Source organism: Rhineura floridana, chromosome 8 (assembly GCF_030035675.1).
Source record: "Rhineura floridana isolate rRhiFlo1 chromosome 8, rRhiFlo1.hap2, whole genome shotgun sequence".
In the NCBI taxonomy this organism is placed as follows: Eukaryota; Metazoa; Chordata; class Lepidosauria; order Squamata; family Rhineuridae; genus Rhineura; species Rhineura floridana.
The window spans coordinates 27691610-27712391 of NC_084487.1; the positions used below are offsets into that span (position 1 = coordinate 27691610).

Below are 20782 nucleotides of genomic sequence, written 5' to 3' on the forward strand. Positions count from 1 at the left end.
CAGATTAAGGCAACCCCATGCTTTTTTTTATACACTGGAGCAAGATCTGTTAAATTCACCACTTTTATTTGGATGCTTTCTTGATAAGGCCAAACTGGGAACTGAGCTCAGGATTCCTAAGAGTGCTATAGATCCCACTGGTCTTTAACTGGCCTCATAGATCAATCGCTGTATGTCACAGGTGAAGCTTATCAATTGTCTCAAAGGGATGCCTGCAGCAACTTGTAGGAGCCTACCCTTAAAAACAGCACAGCCTCTCATTCTCTAGGGCATGGATGGAAAACCTGAAAAACTCTCATTAGCAGCCCACAAGGCCAATGCTCAGGAATGCTGGGAGTTGGAGTTCTGCAACATCTGGTGAGCCACAGGTTTCCCATCCCTGTTCTATGGGGTTGGAGACCAGACCAGGATTTTTTCTAATACTATGGGATTTGACTACAGTTATTTTAAATAAATCAAACGGGGGGGAGGGGAGAGAGGGAAGGAAAAGGAGCCTGAAGAGAGCAACCACATCGAATAATTCAGTGTGTGCTAGACAGCATTGTCAGTCACATGGCTCTGATCATTTTAGTTCAGAATCATGCACCAGACAAATAAGAATAGCCAACTTAGATGGGTCTTTGTAGATGCTGACCCTAACTCAGAGCAAGACAACCTTTTTGACAATGGATGCTTTGATGGAATTGTGTATTTTAATTATGTATGGATTTTATACTTCTAAATCACTTAGCAGCCATTTTGGCATTAAGTGGAATATTAATTAATCAATCAATTAATTAATTACCACCACCAAGATACAGGTAAGAGTTTATGAAATCTATAATGTTCTTACGAATTTAGAAGGAATTTCTGAAACAAAGAATAGAGCAGTACAGGCATTTTTATGTTAAATTATAAGATTCAAGAGTGAACAAATCATACTGTCTGCTTCTGTTGGCATCTTTATTGATTCTGCTAAGGGCTTAGGTATCAACATCCTATTGATGAAAATGGAACCTGAGCAATACAATCAACCCTCCCATTTTAGTCATAACCATTTATGGCTCTCTGAATAAGAGATGCAGCTTCATATGTGGTCAAGTAGTTTTGTTTCATGGGAGCCCGAACAGCAATTGCCTCTAACAAGTGATGCTCTCTGTGCTGACAGCATAAAGTACCACTTGCATCATCATCATCATCATCATTATTAAATTTATTAGTCGCCCATCTGGCTGGTTATCCAGCCACTCTGGGCGATGTACAAAATAAAACGTACAAATACATTAAACATTAAAAATCTGAAGCAATAATAGTAAAACCTAGCCCACCCCAAAAGCCTGCCTAAAGAGCCAGGTCTTTAAGGCTCGGCGGAAACTCATCATAGAAGGGGCATGGCGGAGATCATTTGGGAGGGAGTTCCACAGGGTGGGGGCCACAATTGAAAAAGCCCTCTCCTTAGTCCTCACCAGTCTGGCTGTTTTAACTGGTGGGATGGAGCACCAAGCACAGAAACAAGCATTTGGGAACTAGACCAGTGATTCCCAAACTTCACCCCACCCCACGAACCACATGAAAATTGCTGATGGTCTTGGCAAACCACTTAATGATCTTTCTGCCCATTGTAGCAATTGTAATGTGCTATGCTAGAAGCTGTATTATTTTTAATTGCATTTGTATCGCTTCCTTTATTTCTTATATTGTATTATATTACAATTTGTATTCCACAGAATAAAAATCAACAAAAAGATTTAATGCAGATAGGCCAAGCACCACCTGAATGAAGCTCACAGACGATTGGAACCCCTGTATCAGACTAAGCACTCTCCAGCAGCGTAATATTGCTTCAAGGCATCCAGGTTCACTACCCAGCACCTATGGCAGGGTTTGGCATCATGGCATCCTTGAGGTCTTCCTTTGGTGGCCACAAAGCCTCTGTCCTCCCCACCGTAGTCCTCAGTTGGTGAGGGTGGTTATCTTTTTCTATCCTGAGAAATACACAGAACGAAGAAGTTGGAAAAGTGATGGTTTCAAGCCTCAGATTAATTCTGCTGAATCCAACTTTTACTTAGATCTCCTTAGAAAAGTGAAAAGTTGTGGTTTACCATGAAATCTGAGCACAGCAATACAGAAGACAGGGAGAAATACTTCCTACCTCTTTCTAGGCTTCACCAGCAAAGCATTGAATTGTCGTTCTCTTGAAGATATATTTCCAGTATATTGTCTTGGACTACGACCTGGGAGACCAGGGTTCAAATCCACACATAGCCATGAAGCTCACTGAGTGACCTTGGGCCAGTCACTGCCTCTCAGCCTCACGAAAACCCTATTCATAGGGTCGCCATAAGCCGGAATCGACTTGAAGGCAGTACATTTACATTTTGGCCCCCAACTCTTCCCTTCCCTCTCACCAGAGAAAGGTTTTCCGCCAACCAAACTGAGTAAAAAGGGCATGCAACTCGGGATATTGCATTTCTGATGTTCAAACAAGAAATATATTTGCAAAATATTTCCTCCTATATCGTTATGGTATTAGTTATGTATTTCCCATCCCTGAAGCCCTTCTGAAACTATTCTAGTTACAAGCATCAGCTATCTCAGGGATAGAGAACCTGTGGCCCTCCAGATGTTGCTGGACTATAACTACCATCATTCCTGAGCATTGCCCATCCTGGCTAGGGCTGATGGGAGTCCAACAACATCTGGTGAGTCACAGGTTCCCCATCCCTGAGCTACCTCTGTAGGTTGCCTTTTGAATACCACTAAAAGATATTTAAGGCAAAGCATTGTTGCTGGTTAATACATCAAAGGACTCACAAATATATATGAAAAGTGCAAAAAACAAAAGAGCACATAATGAAGGAGATTATCTCTCACCAGAAGATACTGTGGATCTAAAATGGGATAGGAAAAAAGGGAGGCTAGAATTACTGAAAAGCTGGAGCACCGTGTGGTATAATGGTTAGAGTGTGGGACTACGACTTGGGAAACCAGTGTTCAAATCCCCACTCAGCCATGAAACTCACTGGGTGACCTTGGACCAGTCACTGTCTCTCAGGTTAACCTACCTGAGTTGTTGTGAGGGTAAAATGGAGAAGGAGAACTATGTACCCCATTTTCAGCTCCTTAGAAGGAAGGTAATTATATAAATGTAATAAAAAATAAATAAAAATTCCCTATAAAGGCTGAAGTGGGTGTTAGGATTAGGGAATCATTTAGTTTATGGCAGATGTGGAGAACCTTTGGCCCTCCAGATGTTAGTTAAATACAACTCCCATCAGCCCCAGCAAGCATGGCCAATGACCAGGAATGATGGGCGTTGTAGTTCAGCAACATCTGAAGGGCCAACGGCTCCCCACAACTAGTTAAAGGAAAAGCATAATAAGGAACTGCCGTTGACCAGTTCAGACTATTTGTCTATCTAGCCCACGACTGTTCACTGACTGGCAATGGAGGATGGGTCTCCAGCCCAGTGTCTGCAGAAGCTTTCTGTGGTGCCCACAGGGTCTCATCTCCCCATGCTGAAATTAGGCTTGAAAGAAGCCTTCTATTGGAGCCAACAGAAGGCTTCTTTCATACCTAATTTCAGCAGGGTGGTGGTGTGATGTGGTATGTATTTTATGTATTTTAATTTAATGTTTTTGTGATTTTACTGTTTACAATTTTATTATTTAGATGTTTGATTTTATTTTTGTAAGCCGCCCTGAGTGCCTTATTATAGGGTAGAAGAGCAGGATAGAAATATTTTAAATAAAAATAAAATAAATAAATATGTGTGATCTTCCTGGAGTTTGCAGCTGGAGGTGGACCCAGTTAAAAAATTAATTGGTAACCAGACTGAAAGATTTATGCATTATGTAGAGAGAGTACATTCCGCCTCCAGGCTACTTCAATATACTAGAACCTGAGGGATCCCCTAATGAAACTGATTGACAGTTTGTTCAGGACAAACAGAAGTACTTCTTCACACAAGGTATAATATCTTATGGTGGTGCATTCCAGAAGACATACTGGCCCCTTCAGTTGGCTTTTTAAAAGATCAGGCTGGGGTAGCCAACATGGTGGCCTCCATATGCTGGTGGACTCCCAACTCCAATCACCTTCACTTAGCATGGCCAAAGGTTAGGGGGTTGAAAAGGCGGGCAACAGGATGGAGGAGACTTACTTGCTACTAGCCACAATAGCCAACTGAACCTCCAAACACCAGTGACAATTGGAGGAAACTACTAGAAACAGAATGGTCTGTATCAGCAAAATAGATCTTACCTATTCAAAATCGACAAACATTTCTGATTAGGAATAACCTTTAATTCTGCCTTAATTCCTCTTACGAACAGTTAAAGTGAAGGAGTGTGCTCCTCTTTTAAATAAATTCCACGGTTGGAGTCAGTATTTCAGAATACTGGCTTCTGAATATCAGTTGCTGGAAACCGTAGCACTATTGTGCTCAGGTCCTGTTTACGGGCTTCCCATAATGGGCATCTGGCTGGCCACTGTGAGAACAGGATGCTGGCCTAGATGGCCACTGGCCTGATCCAGCAACCTCTTCTTTTGTTCTTAAGAACAGTGAAACGGAGGTGTTTCACTGACAAGTACCACAGCGCTTTCTGAGTTTAAATAAACAAGTTGTTCTGTATTAAAATTATCCATCAAAAAGTGGTCAAAAGTAGTTGTCTGCTACCCAAGTTTTGACACTCAAACAAGCACTGAGTTCATGCACAGCATTAGGAGAGCTACTTGTTGGACTGCACAGAGGTCTTTAGAAAACAACTACCCTTCCTCTCAGTCAGGACTTCCTGAACCAAACAACCATCATTAGCTGCACATGGTATTCCAGATCTATCACTGCCTGAGACTGGCAATGCCCTCATTTTTCCTTCCAAAGGGGCAGCTTATTTGTCTGTGTAGCACCTTAAGGGGAAGCCCCATCTCTGCCCTTTCTAAAATTAGTTCTAAAGGCATCCTGTTTTAGAATGGCCTTCGGGGATTAAAACACAAAGTCGTCAGTTGAGTTAAAATGGTTGGGTCATGTGTCCAATGCTGGCTTTATTTATTTAACAAACTTTATATACCACTTGATTGTAAAAAACTTTAAGCAGTTTACAAAAACAGGCCTTAGCCTATTTTAGTCTGTGTTCACTTTGTTTTATTGTAGTCTGATACAATAGTTTTACCGTTGTAGTTTAATGATTTTTATAGATGTGCTTGTCATTGTAAACAGATTTGTCAGATGTGATTGTTCTAAAAAGTGGTATAGAAGCCTTTTAAAAAATAAGTCTAACACATTCACTATAAAACTGTTAAGTCTTTAAAAAGCTACAAGACTTTGTCCTTTTCTTTTTCTTGCAAACATTTCAATAAAGCAAGTATCACTCAGCAATTCATCCCAGGGCTGGGCTGCTGCCAATGCCTCCTCCTTCTCTGCCCTTGGATGCACACAAAATATGCAGGGAGGGTGGGGGGGTATATGCTACCCCAAAGCCATGCCATATGCTGTAGGGAATAGAAGCAGCTCCAATGATGTTACTGTACATTGTTTTATTTTAAGCAAGCAGTTTTGGGGATCCTTCTGGACCCAAAGGCAGGACAGAAGACAAATAAAATGAGATGACATTCAGCACTGCAACTATGAGAATGCAGTCTTTTCATTTTCATTCCTTTTCTGTTCTGCTCTCTTGTTAATGCTCCAGGCAATGTAGCCAGAAGTCCACAGTCCAGTTGATGCATATGATGACGCAAGCTTTAGACTACAAGAGCCCATGTCACAATAAAAAAAAAAATTAAGACTGGCCCAGGAAAAAGAATGAAGGAACGTGATACAGTTCTGCTGTTGACCTTAAGCAGAGCAGATAGGAAACCAATGGAAAAATCACCACTGGCATGAAGTTCTTTGAAGAGAATGTGGGTGTACAACTATATCCCTAAGGAGAATAAAGCATTCACAACTCTTTGCAGCAATAGACTGGCACTATATTCTCATGGAATTCCTTTTTCAAATTTTAATCTAGATGCCAGTGGATGCTTAGAGGAAAGGACTATAGCTCAATGGTAGAGCATACCTTTGCATGCAGAAGCTCCCAATTTTAATCCCCACTTGAAATATTCTCAGGTACCCTCCCTGGTATCAGAGGAAGAGAATGACCTCATTGGGAGTACACAGCACTGGGCTAGATCAGTGGTAGCCAACAGGGTGGCTGGACTCCAACTCTCACCAGCACTAGCCAATATGGCCAATGGTCAGGGATGATGGCAGTCCAACAGTACCTGGAGGGCACAATGTTGACTATCTCTGATAGATGCTCCCAGGATTTGTTTTTGTATATTCATGAAAAATTAAATTGCATAATGGCCCACAGGTTTTAACAAACCAGGACCTTATATTTCTTATTCAGACAAAGCATTAGTTTTTCTTCAAAAAGAGTTGTTAATTTCTGCTTAATCATAGATGAATAATGACAATGTAAATGTAACATGAACTTCCATCAGCTGCTCTAGTCATGGAGGCCAGAGGTCACCCAGTTTCAGATGACGCTGCAATGCTGACTCACTTTGCCTGTCAGCAAGCTGTACACTCCACTGAACTGTCAACATTTGACTCAGTTCCAAGCAAGTCAAAATACAGTGCCAGAAGTTGTGGACGATCTAGTATAATTAGAGAGGAAGATCTTTGTTTAATCTAGCCAAATAGATTAAAATAAATGTGTACAGACCCGTGTGTGTGTGTGTGTGTGTGTGTGTGTGTGTGTGTGCGCGCGCGCGCGCGCGCGCTACCTTCAAATCAATTCCAATTTATGGTCATGAGGCTGAGAGGCAGTGACTGGCCCAAGGTCACCCAGTGAGCTTTATGGCTATGTGGGGATTCAAACCCTGGTTTCCCAGGTTGTAGGCCAGCACCTTAACCACCACACCACACTGGCTCTCTTAGTCCCTAGTTATTGAGAGCAAGCTGTATTGATTATGATGGTGGTGATGATTTATTAGATTTGTTAGTCGCTGGTTACCCAAAAGTCTCCATGTGACTTACAACAAAGAAATATATCATACCGTAAAAACAAAACAATAAAAACCAACCACAATCCCCGTACAGCCGCAGGACGTTTTAGCAGCACACTAACAACAAAGCATAATTTCAGTCTACCAAATGCCGGGGGGGATTAAGTCTTTACCTGGTGCCAAAAATATTTCAATGAACGTGCTAGGCGGCTCTCACTGGGAGCTCATTCCAGAGGGGGGACCTAAAGAAGGGCCTCAGAAGATCTAAGGGTCCAGGAAGGTTCATACTGGGAATGATGTTCCAAAAGATATGAGGGTCCTGAGCCATAAAGAGCTTTACAGGTCAAAAGCAGCACTTTGAATTGGGCTTGAAAGCATACTGGCAGCCAGTGTAATTGGAATTAGCGTTAAATGATCTGTTTGCCTTGATCCCGTTAACAGTCATGCAGCCATATTCTGCACTAGCTGAAGCTTCTGAACTTTTTTCAAAGGCAACCCCGCATAAAGCACATTGGAATAACCCAACGTTGAGGTTATCAGAGCATAGATAACTGTGGCCAGGTGATCCCCATCCAGATGTTTTTAATTATTTTAATTGTATCATTATTACTGTATTTATATTTTTTTGATAGCCACGTTCAGCACAATTCATGGAAAGGTTAAGTAATTAACAAATAAGCCTAAGGGGCTTCAGCAGGGAGAGGGGAAGTAGTTGAGATGCTATAGCAGATGTGGGGAACCTTTGTCCCTCCAAATGTTGCTGAACTACAACTCCCATTAGCCCTACCAAGTATGGCCAATGGCCAGGGATGATAGGCTATAGCAGCCTTTCACAACGTTTGGATCCCCAGATGGTGTTGGACCATAACTCCCATCAGCCCCAGCCAACATAGCTGATGATCAGGAATTATGGGTACTGAAGCCCGGCAACATCTGGGGACCCAAAGGTTGGAAAAGGCTGGGCTATAGGATGCAATGGAAGGCTCAACCCACTACTTCCTGGGAAAAGGCGTAACTACCACCATAAGACCCTCAGATCAGGAGCAGAGCTTTCCACCGCAGTCTCACCAACAATTTTCCACAGGTAGTGAAGTCCAAAATGAAGGGTGTCCCATTGGCATACTGTATCCTCTGGATCTGAAGGCCTCTCATTCCCCCAACATGCCCTGAAGCGTCAGCCTGAGGAGCTGACATAGTGCATTTGCCCCCATGAAGTCAATAAAAGGGAGGGGGCACCTGTCTTTTAGTACTTTGCAAAGCACCATGCACATGGAGGGAATACATGCAATAAAAAAAACAAGTAAGACAGTTTCCAATATTTTCTTTTTCAGCCCCTATTACACAGTAATAAGCCAAAAATAGTTGCAAAAAAACAAGCGTGCCCTAGAATATCAACCCCACCAATTAAATTTGCTGGGGCAATTAATCAACTAAAGCTTTATAATTTATTCATCCATTCATTCTAAAATTGACATCCTGCCAACCATCTAAGAACAGCTCTCATAGACGCTATCAATACATTAAAAGCATTTAAAGCTAAGCAACATTTTTTAAACTGTGCTTTTAAGCAAACAGCAAGCTAGTCTACAGCATCCTTAAAAGGCAATCATTTAGTTGATTAATCTATCAGTTAAGTCAATTAAAGCTTGCAGTCCAGCTCTAAACAACTGAAGTCTATGTGGGAGGACCACAATCTTTCTACTTGTGCCATCTTTTGACATTATCCTCCCAACAAACATGGACATACGAAGTTGCCTTTTACAGAGTCAAATCATTGGTCCAGGTAGCCCAGTGCTTTCTATTCTGACTAACTGAGGTTCTCCAAGTTCTCAGTGCTTAAGAGAAGACTTTTCCTGCTCTCCTTTCAAGTGTGTTAAGGACTGCAGCCTTAATCAGCCAACGATGTGATTAATTTACCGTGTGCTCCTCCTATAATGTCCACTGAGAAGTCCCTTTGTGTTCAATGGGACTTATGTCCAAGTAAATGGGCATAAGATTGCAGTTTAAGATTTATTTAGATGCACAAGCCATTTCTTGAACTCGAGGTTGAAAAGCTGGTGATGAAGCTGTGTGCAGTAGCGTTAGGAGGTGGCCGTGAGGAAATCCCAGTTGGGAGCCCATCAGTCAGATGGATCACAGCCTTTCACTTTACTCAAGGGGGATTGCTCTTTCAGAATCTAATAAACCAAATGACATCTGTACACAACAGTTATATAAAGTTCTGCCAGACTGAAATATCCAACTTGATAAGCCAGCCCGGCAGAGCCAAGCAGCAGCAGCAGAAAAATCTAACCGTGCCTTTACTACTAGTCATCTGAAGGCAAGTTAACATATAAAAGGTAACTTTAGACTCTCAGACTTTCATATCTGCTGTGTTACTTTGCATTCAGCCTTAAGGACAGTGCAAATTTGTTTTTACAGCTCTGAGAACAACAGCAAGCACAGTCACACTTACAAGGCAGTGAAAACTTCCTAATCAACACCACCATGTAAATACAGCTATTTTCAGAAAGAGGAATTGGAAATTACTCTAGTTAAAACTCCCAAAGGTCATACTATGCAAATCACATCTGGTACACCTTCAATGCCAGAAGAACCAGCAGGGTTCTATTTCTGAAAAGCTTGTATGTGAATGGAAAAATCATACTACCAGTACTATAGTGGCAAATTCAGAAGTGCAAGGTCCCTTCATGATAGTCACAGCCACATCCCGCCCATTTTTTTGCTGCTGAGTTGAGAACTAGATCCTTGTTAATGCCTTCTCCCACAACGTCCCTAGGAGCCCTATCAGCATGCGACTGTTAGCTACTGAAAAGAGTCTTCTCAGTGGCTGACTCACCTCCTTTCATTCTGACTGGCTCCAATCAGCAGGAAAGGACAAGGAAGCATGTTAGAAGACACTTCTCAGTGGCTAACACACGCCCCTTGCATGCTGATTGGCTCATAAGATGCTGGAGACATAGGGACCCTGCTGGGACCCCGTCCCTCCAAAAAGTAAGGGGTCTAAGTCCCCCCAAGATCCTGGACTACTATACCCGTGCATGGTACACTACACACTGGAGATAGAGACCATCATACAAATTAAGGCTCTAGATGTATGCTTTAATTTGGATTCCTGGTTGAGCAGGGGGTTGGACACAATAGCCTCATAAGCAGAGGTTGGAAAAGTTACTTTTTTGAACTACAACTCCCGTCAGCCCCAGCCAGCATGGCCACTGGATTGGGCTGATGGGAGTTGTAGTTCAAAAAAAGTAACTTTTCCAAGCTCTGCATCATAAGCCTTTTCCAACTCTGATTCTATGAGGAAACAAACCCTTAGAATAGCCCTCATTTAGTCACAGATATATGATACATTAGGTCCTTTCATCACATTAATAGGCATTAAACAAAAATGTTAATAAGAATTACTGTCTGCAACAAGATGCAGTCTCAAATTATAGATTTAAAATGATACAGAAAAAAACTTTGCTAACTACTGCTAAAAATTTTTTATGAGACTTAAAGCTACATATCCCTGACCAGCTCCAGCAGTGCACAAACCAGGGCTGTGGAGTTGGAATCAGAGTCGTGGAGCCAGAAGCAATTTTGGGTGGAGTCAGAGTCAGTAGAAATGTACTGACTCCGACTTCAAAATAAAATTAATGTTTTAATATTAATATTAATTTATTAATATTAATACATTAATATACATTTGCCATTTATGAAGGAGTCAGAGTCGGACAGTAGAAAAATAGAGGAGTTGGAGTCAGACAGTAGAAAAATAGGAGTCAGAGTCGAAGGTTTGACATACCGACTCCACAGCCCTGGCACAAACAGCAATTTTCAATGTAAATGGTACCAGAACACAGATGACAGAATTGGCCCACTGTTCATGCAAAAGATAATTACTGATAAATATGAAGCCAGTACAGAATTGGGGAAGCTATTTTATGCACTTACAAATAAAGAATTGACTTAATGCACTATACTAGGGCTAGGAACCTGCAACCCTATAGATGTGGCTCGACTGACAAGTTCCACCATGCCTGATCACTGGCTATGCTGACTGGGCCTGGTGGGAATTGAAGTCCAACTACATCTGGACGGCAACAGGTTCCCTATACCTGACATTTAGCAATAATGATCAACAGTTTTTATTTTACATACAAATGAATGAAACTGAAGTTTGGATGCTGCTTTTCTCTGTGTTGGCTAGTCATCATACTGCAGAATTTGAGGAGTATTTTTTCAGAATGAGATATACAATTTGATTTTAACCTATCTTCAAAGTTGGAAGTACCATGAATCCAACGCAGGCCATTTTGGGTGGGTCTGTGATTTCCTACAAACCCATTTCTGTATTTCAAAATATTGTTTTCTCCTTCCACAGCTGGCTATGCAGAAAAAAGCCTCTGGCATCTCTCCAGCTTTAAAAACAGTTACAATTTATGTTTGAGAAATCCTGCTGAAACCACTCAAAATTATACAAGCAATATTTTCAGCAGCATGCACAAATGCTTTTAGGATTAGGGGCGGCAGATAGACTCAATTTTAATCATTCACAACCAAACCCTTACAGCTAAAAAGACAACATACCCGGATACTGATGAGGGGGAGAAGATAGGGCTGCCACTGGTAAGCTTTTGGGCAGATAAGGATATGGGGGCTCTGTTGAATTGGTAGTTAATGCAAAATAATTGTTTTATCTTGGATTACTGATTTCACTGAATTCCAAGATGGCAGTCTATTCATTTAAAAAGTAGGTTTTTCATTAAACAATGCCTCTTAAGCACATTTCCTCTCCAGAATCTTCTAGTTTTATAAACCTGTGAGCATCACCATGTCTCAACTTCCATAGGGTGCCTAGTAAAACAACTAGGATGGTATGATTAATAAGCAACAACGAACTTCAGCATGAGGTCCATCCAATATTACAGGCATATTGTAGAGCAGAATTCACACATTATGTAAACAACCAGCGTGGTACAGTGGTTAAGAGTGTTGGATTAGGACCTGAAAGGCCAGGGTTCAAATCCGTACTCAGCCATGAAGCTCTCTGGGTGACCTTGGGCCAGTCACCTTCTCCTACTACCTCACAGGATAGCGATGATAAAATGGGGAGGATATGCCAGCTTGAGTTCCTTGGAGGAAAGGTAGGACATAACTGTAATAAACAGGTAACAGATCTTTCTGCCTTCTTGCAATTTTTTTCTAAAAATCCTAAAGCTACTAGGCACTGTACAAAAAAAATAAATCTTAGTCTTTGCCCCCAGGTTTTTTCTTACATGCTTTAGTGACTGCCTGGCCGCCAGCTATCAAAGTCAGATGTATGTTGAAATATTGATTAGCATCATTCCCTCTGATGGCAGCAGAGAGTTTTAACTTGACTATCTAATGCCAGGATAGAGGTTTAAAGGCACCCCCTCCGGGTCCTGGAAAGCAGGCCAGAGAACAGAAGCAAAAAGAATGCCGTCTCCCCAAGTAGTTACAAAGGTAGGTTTTCCTGCTCTTTGGACCCAACTTAGCGGCGATTCAAAAGGAAGGTGATTGCGACAGCGAGCGACGGGCGAGACTTTCACAACACAACATCCAAGGCCTGGCTGATGGCAGCTACCTCGACGCGCTGGAGGGGAAAGAGGAGATAAAGCCCGAGCGCGGATGAGGACGCCGACTGCACTGAAACGTGCTTTCTCTCGGCAGGGACATAAACGAACCTACCCACTGCAGTTCGGAAGCACCACGATTTTGGGAAGGGGGTGAGGAAAGAAAAGGGGAGGAACAGCCAGACTTGCTATTAAGACCTAAAGATCCTTGCCTGGGAAATCAAGGCTGAATGCGTTTGTGGGGTAGCAGCAAAGAGATTCCAGAACCAAATAAAAAAAGGTGACGGGCTGATTTCGAGAGGATCCAAATAAGGGTGCTTGGAGGTGGGTTCCCGGTCACCGCAGCTCTTATGGGGGCGGGCGGGGAGAAAGAGATTGAGCTGCAAGCACAATAAATAAAGACTCCGAGCATGGTGGGGTCTCGGGCGGCGTGTGGGGCCTTGCTGGTGGCGCGCAGCCCCACAGAGTGCCATCCCCCAACAGTATCTCCTCGCTCCGACCGGACAGAGTACTGAGCGAGATCTTCCGCCCGCGTCCGTCGATGCGATCTTTGCCGCGGGGGGGGGCGGTGTATGTAGCGTAACGCAACGTAGGCGGAGAATATTCAAGCGGATCCCAGAGCTGAGTGCATACAACGCAGGGGAGAGCAGCCATGGGGGGTGGGAGGGGATGCGAACGGGCTCCGGGCGCATGAAGCCGGGGAGTTGGGAAGCGGGCAAGGCAGCCGCGGGAGGAAAAGAGGCGGAATTGGGCCAGATCGGGACCGGGGGAGACGCGCCTCGGAAGCATCGCGCACGGAGCGCAGCCGAGCGGTATAAAAGGGGACAGGATTAGGCTCGCCCTCTTTGTCTTCCTTCTTTCCCCCCCTCCTTTGCCATTCCTTACCGGCTAACTCGTCTGGCTCTAGCCCGCTGTCGGCATCGATCCCGCACAACACGAAGTAGTGGGCAAAACGGCAGGAGGCTGAGCCCGAGCCGGGCCCGGGGGGCGCAGCGCTGCCGCTCATCCCTCCTGCGCGAGCCGGGCTCGGCGTCTTGCTCCCCTTTTCGGGCTTTCTCGGGCGATAACCGAGCGGCAGAAGCGGCGCCGTTAACGCAGCAGCAGCAGCTGCGCTTCTTCCATGTCGCAAGTCCACCCGGGTAGCGGCCTCCCTCGCTGCAGGGCGCACGGCCGAGACTGCTAACGCTAGCAGCAGCGTCGCTGGTGCCGGCGACGGCGCCCCTTGGTCAGCAGAGGCTGCAACCGGCGCTCGAGCCCAGCTAGGCACCGTCCCGCCGCCGTCTCTGCCGCCTCCCCCTGCAGATCAGACGCCAACCAGCGCCGCGGGAGGGAAAAGGACAGCACCAGCCCGCTTCCGCCCCGCCTCCTCGGCGGGACATTTAAACCACGGTTTGCGCGCAAGAAAAGCAAATCCTCAGATGGCTCAGAGCACAATATCCGATTGGGGGGGAAGGGGGTGGAGGGCAGGCATGTTTAAGGGGCGTTGGTACTTCCTTACGTTCTTCTCTTAAGAAAGAGAGTGGCTGTTTCAGTTCAAACAGCCAAAGGAATTGCGAGAAAACTAGGATAGTGACGCTCAGGCAGTTTTTCTATCCATTTCTATCCATTTATCTAAAAGTAAATTTCACTGGATTTGGGGAGGGGGTTGTTTTGAGTATACATTGAGAGGATTGTCCTGAATCCTTCCACAAGAAAGCATAAGAATACGCAAACCAAAGGAATTGAGCCAGCATTAAAATTTAATTATGGATCAATCATGCCCACAACAGGAATGTATGCATTTATATTAAGTGAAAATAAAGCCCTGTATTATCAAAGAAGAAATTAATAGCAGAGCATCCTGGTTAATCAATCTGTTATAGACCCAATGCAGAGAAAGCATTGAGTCTAAAGATTAAAATGGTAATACAGATTCCTATGTAGCTTTATTATTATTTATTAAACTTATATCCCATCTTTCCTCCTGAAAGAGCCCAGGGTGGCAAACAATTTAACAGCAACAAAAAGAAAAGCATTCTAAAGACAGTTTAAAAACATTCTAAAACACAATTACAGTTTAAAAACATTATTCCATCTAGTGATCTCCAAGCTGCTAGGAAACAGTCTCCTTCAGCCATCAAATGCATGGGTAAACAGGAATGTTTTCAACTTCCTCCTGAAAGTCAATAGTGATGGAAACAGGCACACCTCATTGGGGAGGGCATTCCACAAATGGGGAGCCAGCACTGAAAATGGTCCTGTCACAGGTCAGCACCAACTGAACAGTCCCTGGTTGCAGCAGCACCAACAAAGCCTTTCACCCACAATTCACAGTATTGGGTCTTTATTCACCATTAAAGTGAATGACATGATCTACTTTCACATTAGGCTGGAGTTGATTCCTGGGCTGATATTCAATGTTGGTCCTACTCAGAGTAGACCCACTGAAGTTAATGACATTACTAACTTAGGATCATTAATTTCAATGGGTCTCCCTTCAGTAGGAGTTGAAGACAACTCCTAGTTTCTACTTCCTTACAACAGAGCTTCATAAGATTCTTGAAAAAATTAACTGTGTGTGCACTCCCCCCAAAAGAAAAAGCTTTGGGCCATCCTAAAAGACAGAATCATAACTGGGGGACTGTCCCCTCCAAGATTCATGAAGCATCCTAGCATCATGTCTGGCACCAAAGCTTTGTTTTTGCTCTCATGCCAGTCATGACCAATATACTTATGAATGAGGAACTGGGGGTAGTACACTCCCAAATGAGCTTTGGGCCACTATTCCCTACTACAGAAGGAAGATCGGGATGTACTGATATTACAGGGGCTGATGAACTGCATCCTAGAGTACTGAAGGAACTGGCTGAAGAACTCTCAGAACCACTGTCTATTATCTTTGTGAAATTGTGGAGGATGGGTGAAGGGTCTTTTGACTGGAGGAGAGCTAATGTCTCTATCTTCAAAAAGGAGGATCTACAGACCTGTCAGCCTGACTTCAATCCCTGGGAAAATTCTGGAGCAGATTATAAAATGGTCAGTCTGTAAGCATCTTGAAAAAAATTAAGTGATTCCTAGAAGCCAACATGAATTAATCGAGAATAAATCCTGCCAGACTAATCTTACCTCATTTTTAATCGGGTAACCTTTGTAAGTGGGAATGCTGTGGACATAATATAGCTCAACTTCAGCAAAGCTATTGACAATGTGCCCCATGATATTCTGATTAGCAAGCTAGCTAAAAGTGGGCTGGATGGAACAATTACCAGGTGGATCCACATTTGGCTACAGAAAGTACTTAAAGAGTGCTTATTAATGGTTCCTTCTCAAACTAGAGGGAGGTAATAAGCGGGGTACTGCAGGGCAAGGTCCTGTGTCCAGTGCTCTTCAACATTTTTATTAATGACTTGGATGAGGAGGTGCAGGGAAAGCTTATCAAATTTGAAGATGATACAAAATTGGGAGGGATAGCTAATATCCTGGAGGACAGAAACAAAATCCAAAGGCATCTTGATAGGCTGAAGCATTAGGCTGAAAACAACAGAATAAAATTTAACAGGGGTAATTGCAAAGTTCTATACCTAGGAAAAAGAAACCAAATGCACAGTTATAAGATGGGGGATACTTGGCTCAGCAATGCCACAAGGAATTGTGGTCGATCACAAGCTGAATATGAGCCAACAGTGCAATGTGGCTGCAAAGAAGGTGAATGCTATTTTAGGCTGTATTAACATAAGCATAGTTTCCAAAACGCATGAAGTAGTAGTTCCCCTCTATTCGGCACTGGTCAGGCCTCATCTGGAGTACTACATCCAGTTCTGGACACCATACTTCAGGAAGGATGCAGACAAACGTAAACAGGTTCAGAGGAGTGCAACGCAGATGATCAAAGCCCTAGGAGGAGAGACTGAAAGAACTGGGCATGTTTAGCCTTGATAAGAGAAAACTGAGAAGTAAGATAGCACTCTTCAAGTACTTGAAAGGTTGCCACACAGAGGAGGGCCAGGATCTCTTCTTGATCGGTTCCAGCTGATATGCCTCAGAGCTCTGGGGAGAGGGAAATAAAGCAGATTCCACAAGCTTGAAGTCTGCCCACCTCTGCCCTACTAGATGCCCTGGCACTGTATCCAGACCAACCAACTGCATGCTGGGAAAGGGACATAGCTCAGAGGCAGAACATCCACCTCGCATGCAAAAAGTCCCAGATTCAATCCTAGGTATCTCCAGGTAGGACTGGGAATGTCCCCTGCAGACAATACTGAAATAGGCAGACCAATGGCCTCACTCTGTATAAGGCAGCTTCCTATGTTCTTAGTGCAAGTAAATATCAAGCATGATATTCACGCACCAATAATTGCCAGGGTTGTTGTTGTAATGTGCATTCAAGTCGATTACAACTTATGGCAACCCTATGAATCAGTAACCTCCAACAGCATCTGTCGTGAACCACCCTGTTCAGATCTCGTAAGTTCAGGTCTGTGGCTTCCTTTATGGAATCATCTCTGGTTTGGCCTTCCTCTTTTTCTACTCCCTCCTGTTTTTCCTAGCATTATTGTCTTTTCTAGTGAATCATGTCTCCTCATTATGTGTCCAAAGTATGATAACCTCAGTTTCATCATTTTAGCTTCTAGTGATAGTTCTAGTTTAATTTGTTCCAACACCCAATTATTTGTCTTTTTCGCAGTCCGTGGTAACTGCAAAGCTCTCCTCCAACACCACATTTCAAATTAGTTGATTTTTCTCTTATCCGCTTTTTTCACTGTCCAACTTTCACATTCATACATAGAGATTGGGAATACCATGGTCTGAATGATCCTGACTTTAGTGTTCAGTGATGCATCTTTGCATTTGAGGACCTTTTCTAGTTCTCTCATAGCTGCCCTCCCCAGGGGCATTGTGCTTGAGATCACGAAAACCACGCTTTTGGCCAAACAGGATGCTAAGAAGAGATCATACATAGGATAGCCTCCCTCTAGCAGGAATGTGAGATTTGAGGTAACCCAAGCTCATTTAGGGCTGCAAATCCCTCAGCTTCTTATTGGCCATGACTGGTGCGGCGATATTATGTTGAGACCAAGTGACTTGCACAGGAACAAAGCAGCGTGCAGATATGTAGTTAAGGTACCGTAAGGGATACTCTCTTCGTGGTGTATTATTTGGGGTAGCCAAGGTGCAACACACATACACACCAGTTTCTAAGTGTGGCCTTGGAGCATCATGTGTTCAAGCGCAATGCATGAAAACAGCTTTTTGGGCTGGAGTCAATGTTGAGGGATCTCTGAGGGAACAGTCTCCAAGACTTGGTCTTGTTTGATTTTAGGTGACCCAAAGCTTATCCATCAAAGCAGGGATGTGTACACTTCTTCTGACTCATTAAGGCTGCCAGGGTAAGTGCTGCTCTGGCTGCCATGAAGTAGGTTTGGAAGAGAGTGATACAGGCCAGGGGCGGTCTTTACAGTAGTTACTCCAGTGCTCTGGAATGTCTAGACCAGAAAAGTTTTCCAGGTCACCTACATACTTGATTTTAGGAAGCCGAACAAGACATGTTTGTTAAGAGAGGCTTTTCGTCTCCCACAGACTGTTATTGTTAATCTGGTTCCGATACTGAGTTATCTTTAAATATTTATCTTTTATGCATGATGTTTTAGATGTTGGAAGATATTAGATGATTATCACAAAGAAAGGCACAGTGTCTGAATTAGTAAATGTATGGTTTGGCTTCCTTGCTGATCTGAAGCTATTTGTTTTGTGAAGTGATTTGGTTAAATCAAGACAAAAGAGTTTTATCACACTACATGTGTTAATTAGTTCACCAATGTCACGATATATGTGCTATCTATGACTGCTTCTTGTGATTGGTTCCCTGCTCTACTGTTAATACAATCATCTCGGCAATTATTATCGTGTTAAGTGATTTGGTTAAATCAAAATAAAAGATTACTATCATGCTATATAAAGCTGCTTATCAATGCCAGGAAATCTATGCTATCTGTGACTGTTTTTTGCAAATGGTTCCCTGTCATACTGTTAATACAATCATCTCAGCAATTATCACCAGTTTAAAAGGTTACTGTAAAAGGCATACCTATTTGATATATTAAGTTTTAATTATCACTGACTGTAACTTTTGCATCTCATTGCCTTTCAAATCCCACCTTACAATTTTTTCCTTTATATAACTGGCAACTAAGATTTCACTTCATGCATCTAATTAAGTGGGCTTAAGTCCAAAAGCTTATGCCATAATACATTTATTAGTCTCTCAGGTGCCACAAGACTCTTTGACTGTTTTTGTTTTGTTCTGTATGCTGTCTTATATTAGTGTTGTAATCATTTGCAGCAGCTGAGGTCAGGGAATAAGGTATCTCGGACTGGATTTTGTGTGTGTGTGTGTGTGTGTGTGTGTGTGTTTGTGTATGTGTGAATTTCCTTCTTATGTATGGCTTGATGTACCTGCATGACTCCTGTACGGACTACCACAGTTTGCAGAGTATCTACACAATGGTTGTTGCATACTGCTGGGTGGATTACATTCTTTGCTATATATTACCTCCCAGTTTATGACTAATGTTATGGAAACTGCAAACAGTCAATGGGAACTGGCTCATATGCATATGTGTTCCAAAACTGAAGAGAGAATGGTGGACATGGACGGGAACAGGTTTGGTAGCCAGAGTTTGAATGAGGCAGATGGGGCGGACATTACACAAGTGAAATATGGGAGTGGAGCTTTGAGCACAACCTCAAACAACATTTAATGACAAAGCACATTTTAACATCTATAAAAGATTTCAGGAGCACACCTAGAAAGCACCTCTATCATAAGAATGTAAGAGCCCTGCTTGTACAGGCCAGTGGCCCACCAGTCCAGCATCCTCTTCTCAAAGTGGCTAACTAGATGCATATGAGAAGCCCAAAATCAGGACCTGAGCACAATAGCACTCTCCCCTTCTGCAGTTTCCAGAAACTAGCATTCAGAGTCATATTCCCTCTGATAGTGGGATAGTGAGATCAGCCGTTAGCCAAAGTAGATAAACCCTGGATTAGTTGGACTTCCTTTGATTCAGCTTGAATTTGCTCCCAGGTATAGAACAGTATACCTAGAAATAAGCACTATTGAACATACTGGGATTTACTTTTGAATAAACATGCATAGGATTAAGCTACAATCCTAGGCACACTTACCTAGGAACAAGACTTCATTCTGAGTAAACCTTTTTAGGCTTGCACTCAGTGACTCAGTCTTTTGCACAATTTCATTGGCCTAAATCCCATTGAATTACGTGGGATTATATTTTGAGTAAATAAGCAAAACTCTCTTAGGTGTGTTAGTTGCACAGTTTTTTTAATCCTGGCCCCTCTGAACAAACCAAGATGAGCAGCACATCTTCTTTGAATTTATTCCACAATCCTTATGGAGATTTAAGATGTACTGCTTCAATATAACTAGAGTTGCATGTTTTTTAATAGCAAGCAAGGGTGCATTTAACTGTAAACAAAGCACTTTTCACGACAAGGCGTTTGCACCTGAAAAAATGGTTATTTCTCAGAACTCTGACTTTTTAAGATTAATTAAAATGAACAGTAGTTATCACTTCCATTCTAATGTACATCTCGATTCATGGCCAGCTCCTGAAGTATGAAGTTCAGTTATAGAGACATTTAAAAAAAAACTTGTTGGCTTTTCTGCTCACAGTGACTATTTTCCCTTTTAATTTTTCAGTTCCTAAGGCTTCTTGTATTCATCACAACCTTTTTTCTTAGCCTCCTCTGAAGCCTTTACCTTTCAGAAGCTGCCACTCCAAACTGGGTCAAAAGCTGACACTATTAAAGTCTTCTAGGATTTGCCATAAAGGATTAGAATGTTCGTCAATCAAACCCTATCTCATGCACCCTAGTTTTACAAAATATGTATTTTAGTTCAATCCTGTGCATGTTTACCTGGGGGGAAGTCTTTCTGTGTTCAATGGGGCTTATTTGCTAGTATGTATGTTTAGGATTATTGTCTGAATTTTTTTTTTTTAGTTGTCCAGTGCAGAAGGCCCCTCCTTTTAGTGTTACTCTTCTTGGAAGCCCTGTCTGTAAGCCAAGAAGAATTATGTCCCAGAAGTCAAGACTGCCCCAACCCGTAACCTCTGAGCATAAAAATTGTCTGTGCCTAAGGAAATCACTTTGACCCTAAAACCAAGGAAAACACCCAAGATGGCTGACACCAGCACCTAACCAGTATAAACTTATTTATTTATTTATTT

General features: G+C 42.8%; 1 protein-coding gene across 2 annotated transcripts in view; it reads right to left on the reverse strand.

The window, feature by feature from the left end:
- Positions 1-13832, reverse strand: part of DENND5B (DENN domain containing 5B) — a 160089-nt gene extending 146257 nt beyond the window's left edge. For both annotated transcript variants that reach the window (XM_061638703.1, XM_061638700.1), the window contains exon 1: positions 13437-13832. In XM_061638703.1, coding sequence (XP_061494687.1) covers positions 13437-13557 — 121 coding nt within the window. In that variant the 5' untranslated portion in view covers positions 13558-13832. The remainder of the gene's footprint in view (positions 1-13436) is intronic.
- Positions 13833-20782: the final 6950 nt, after the last annotated feature.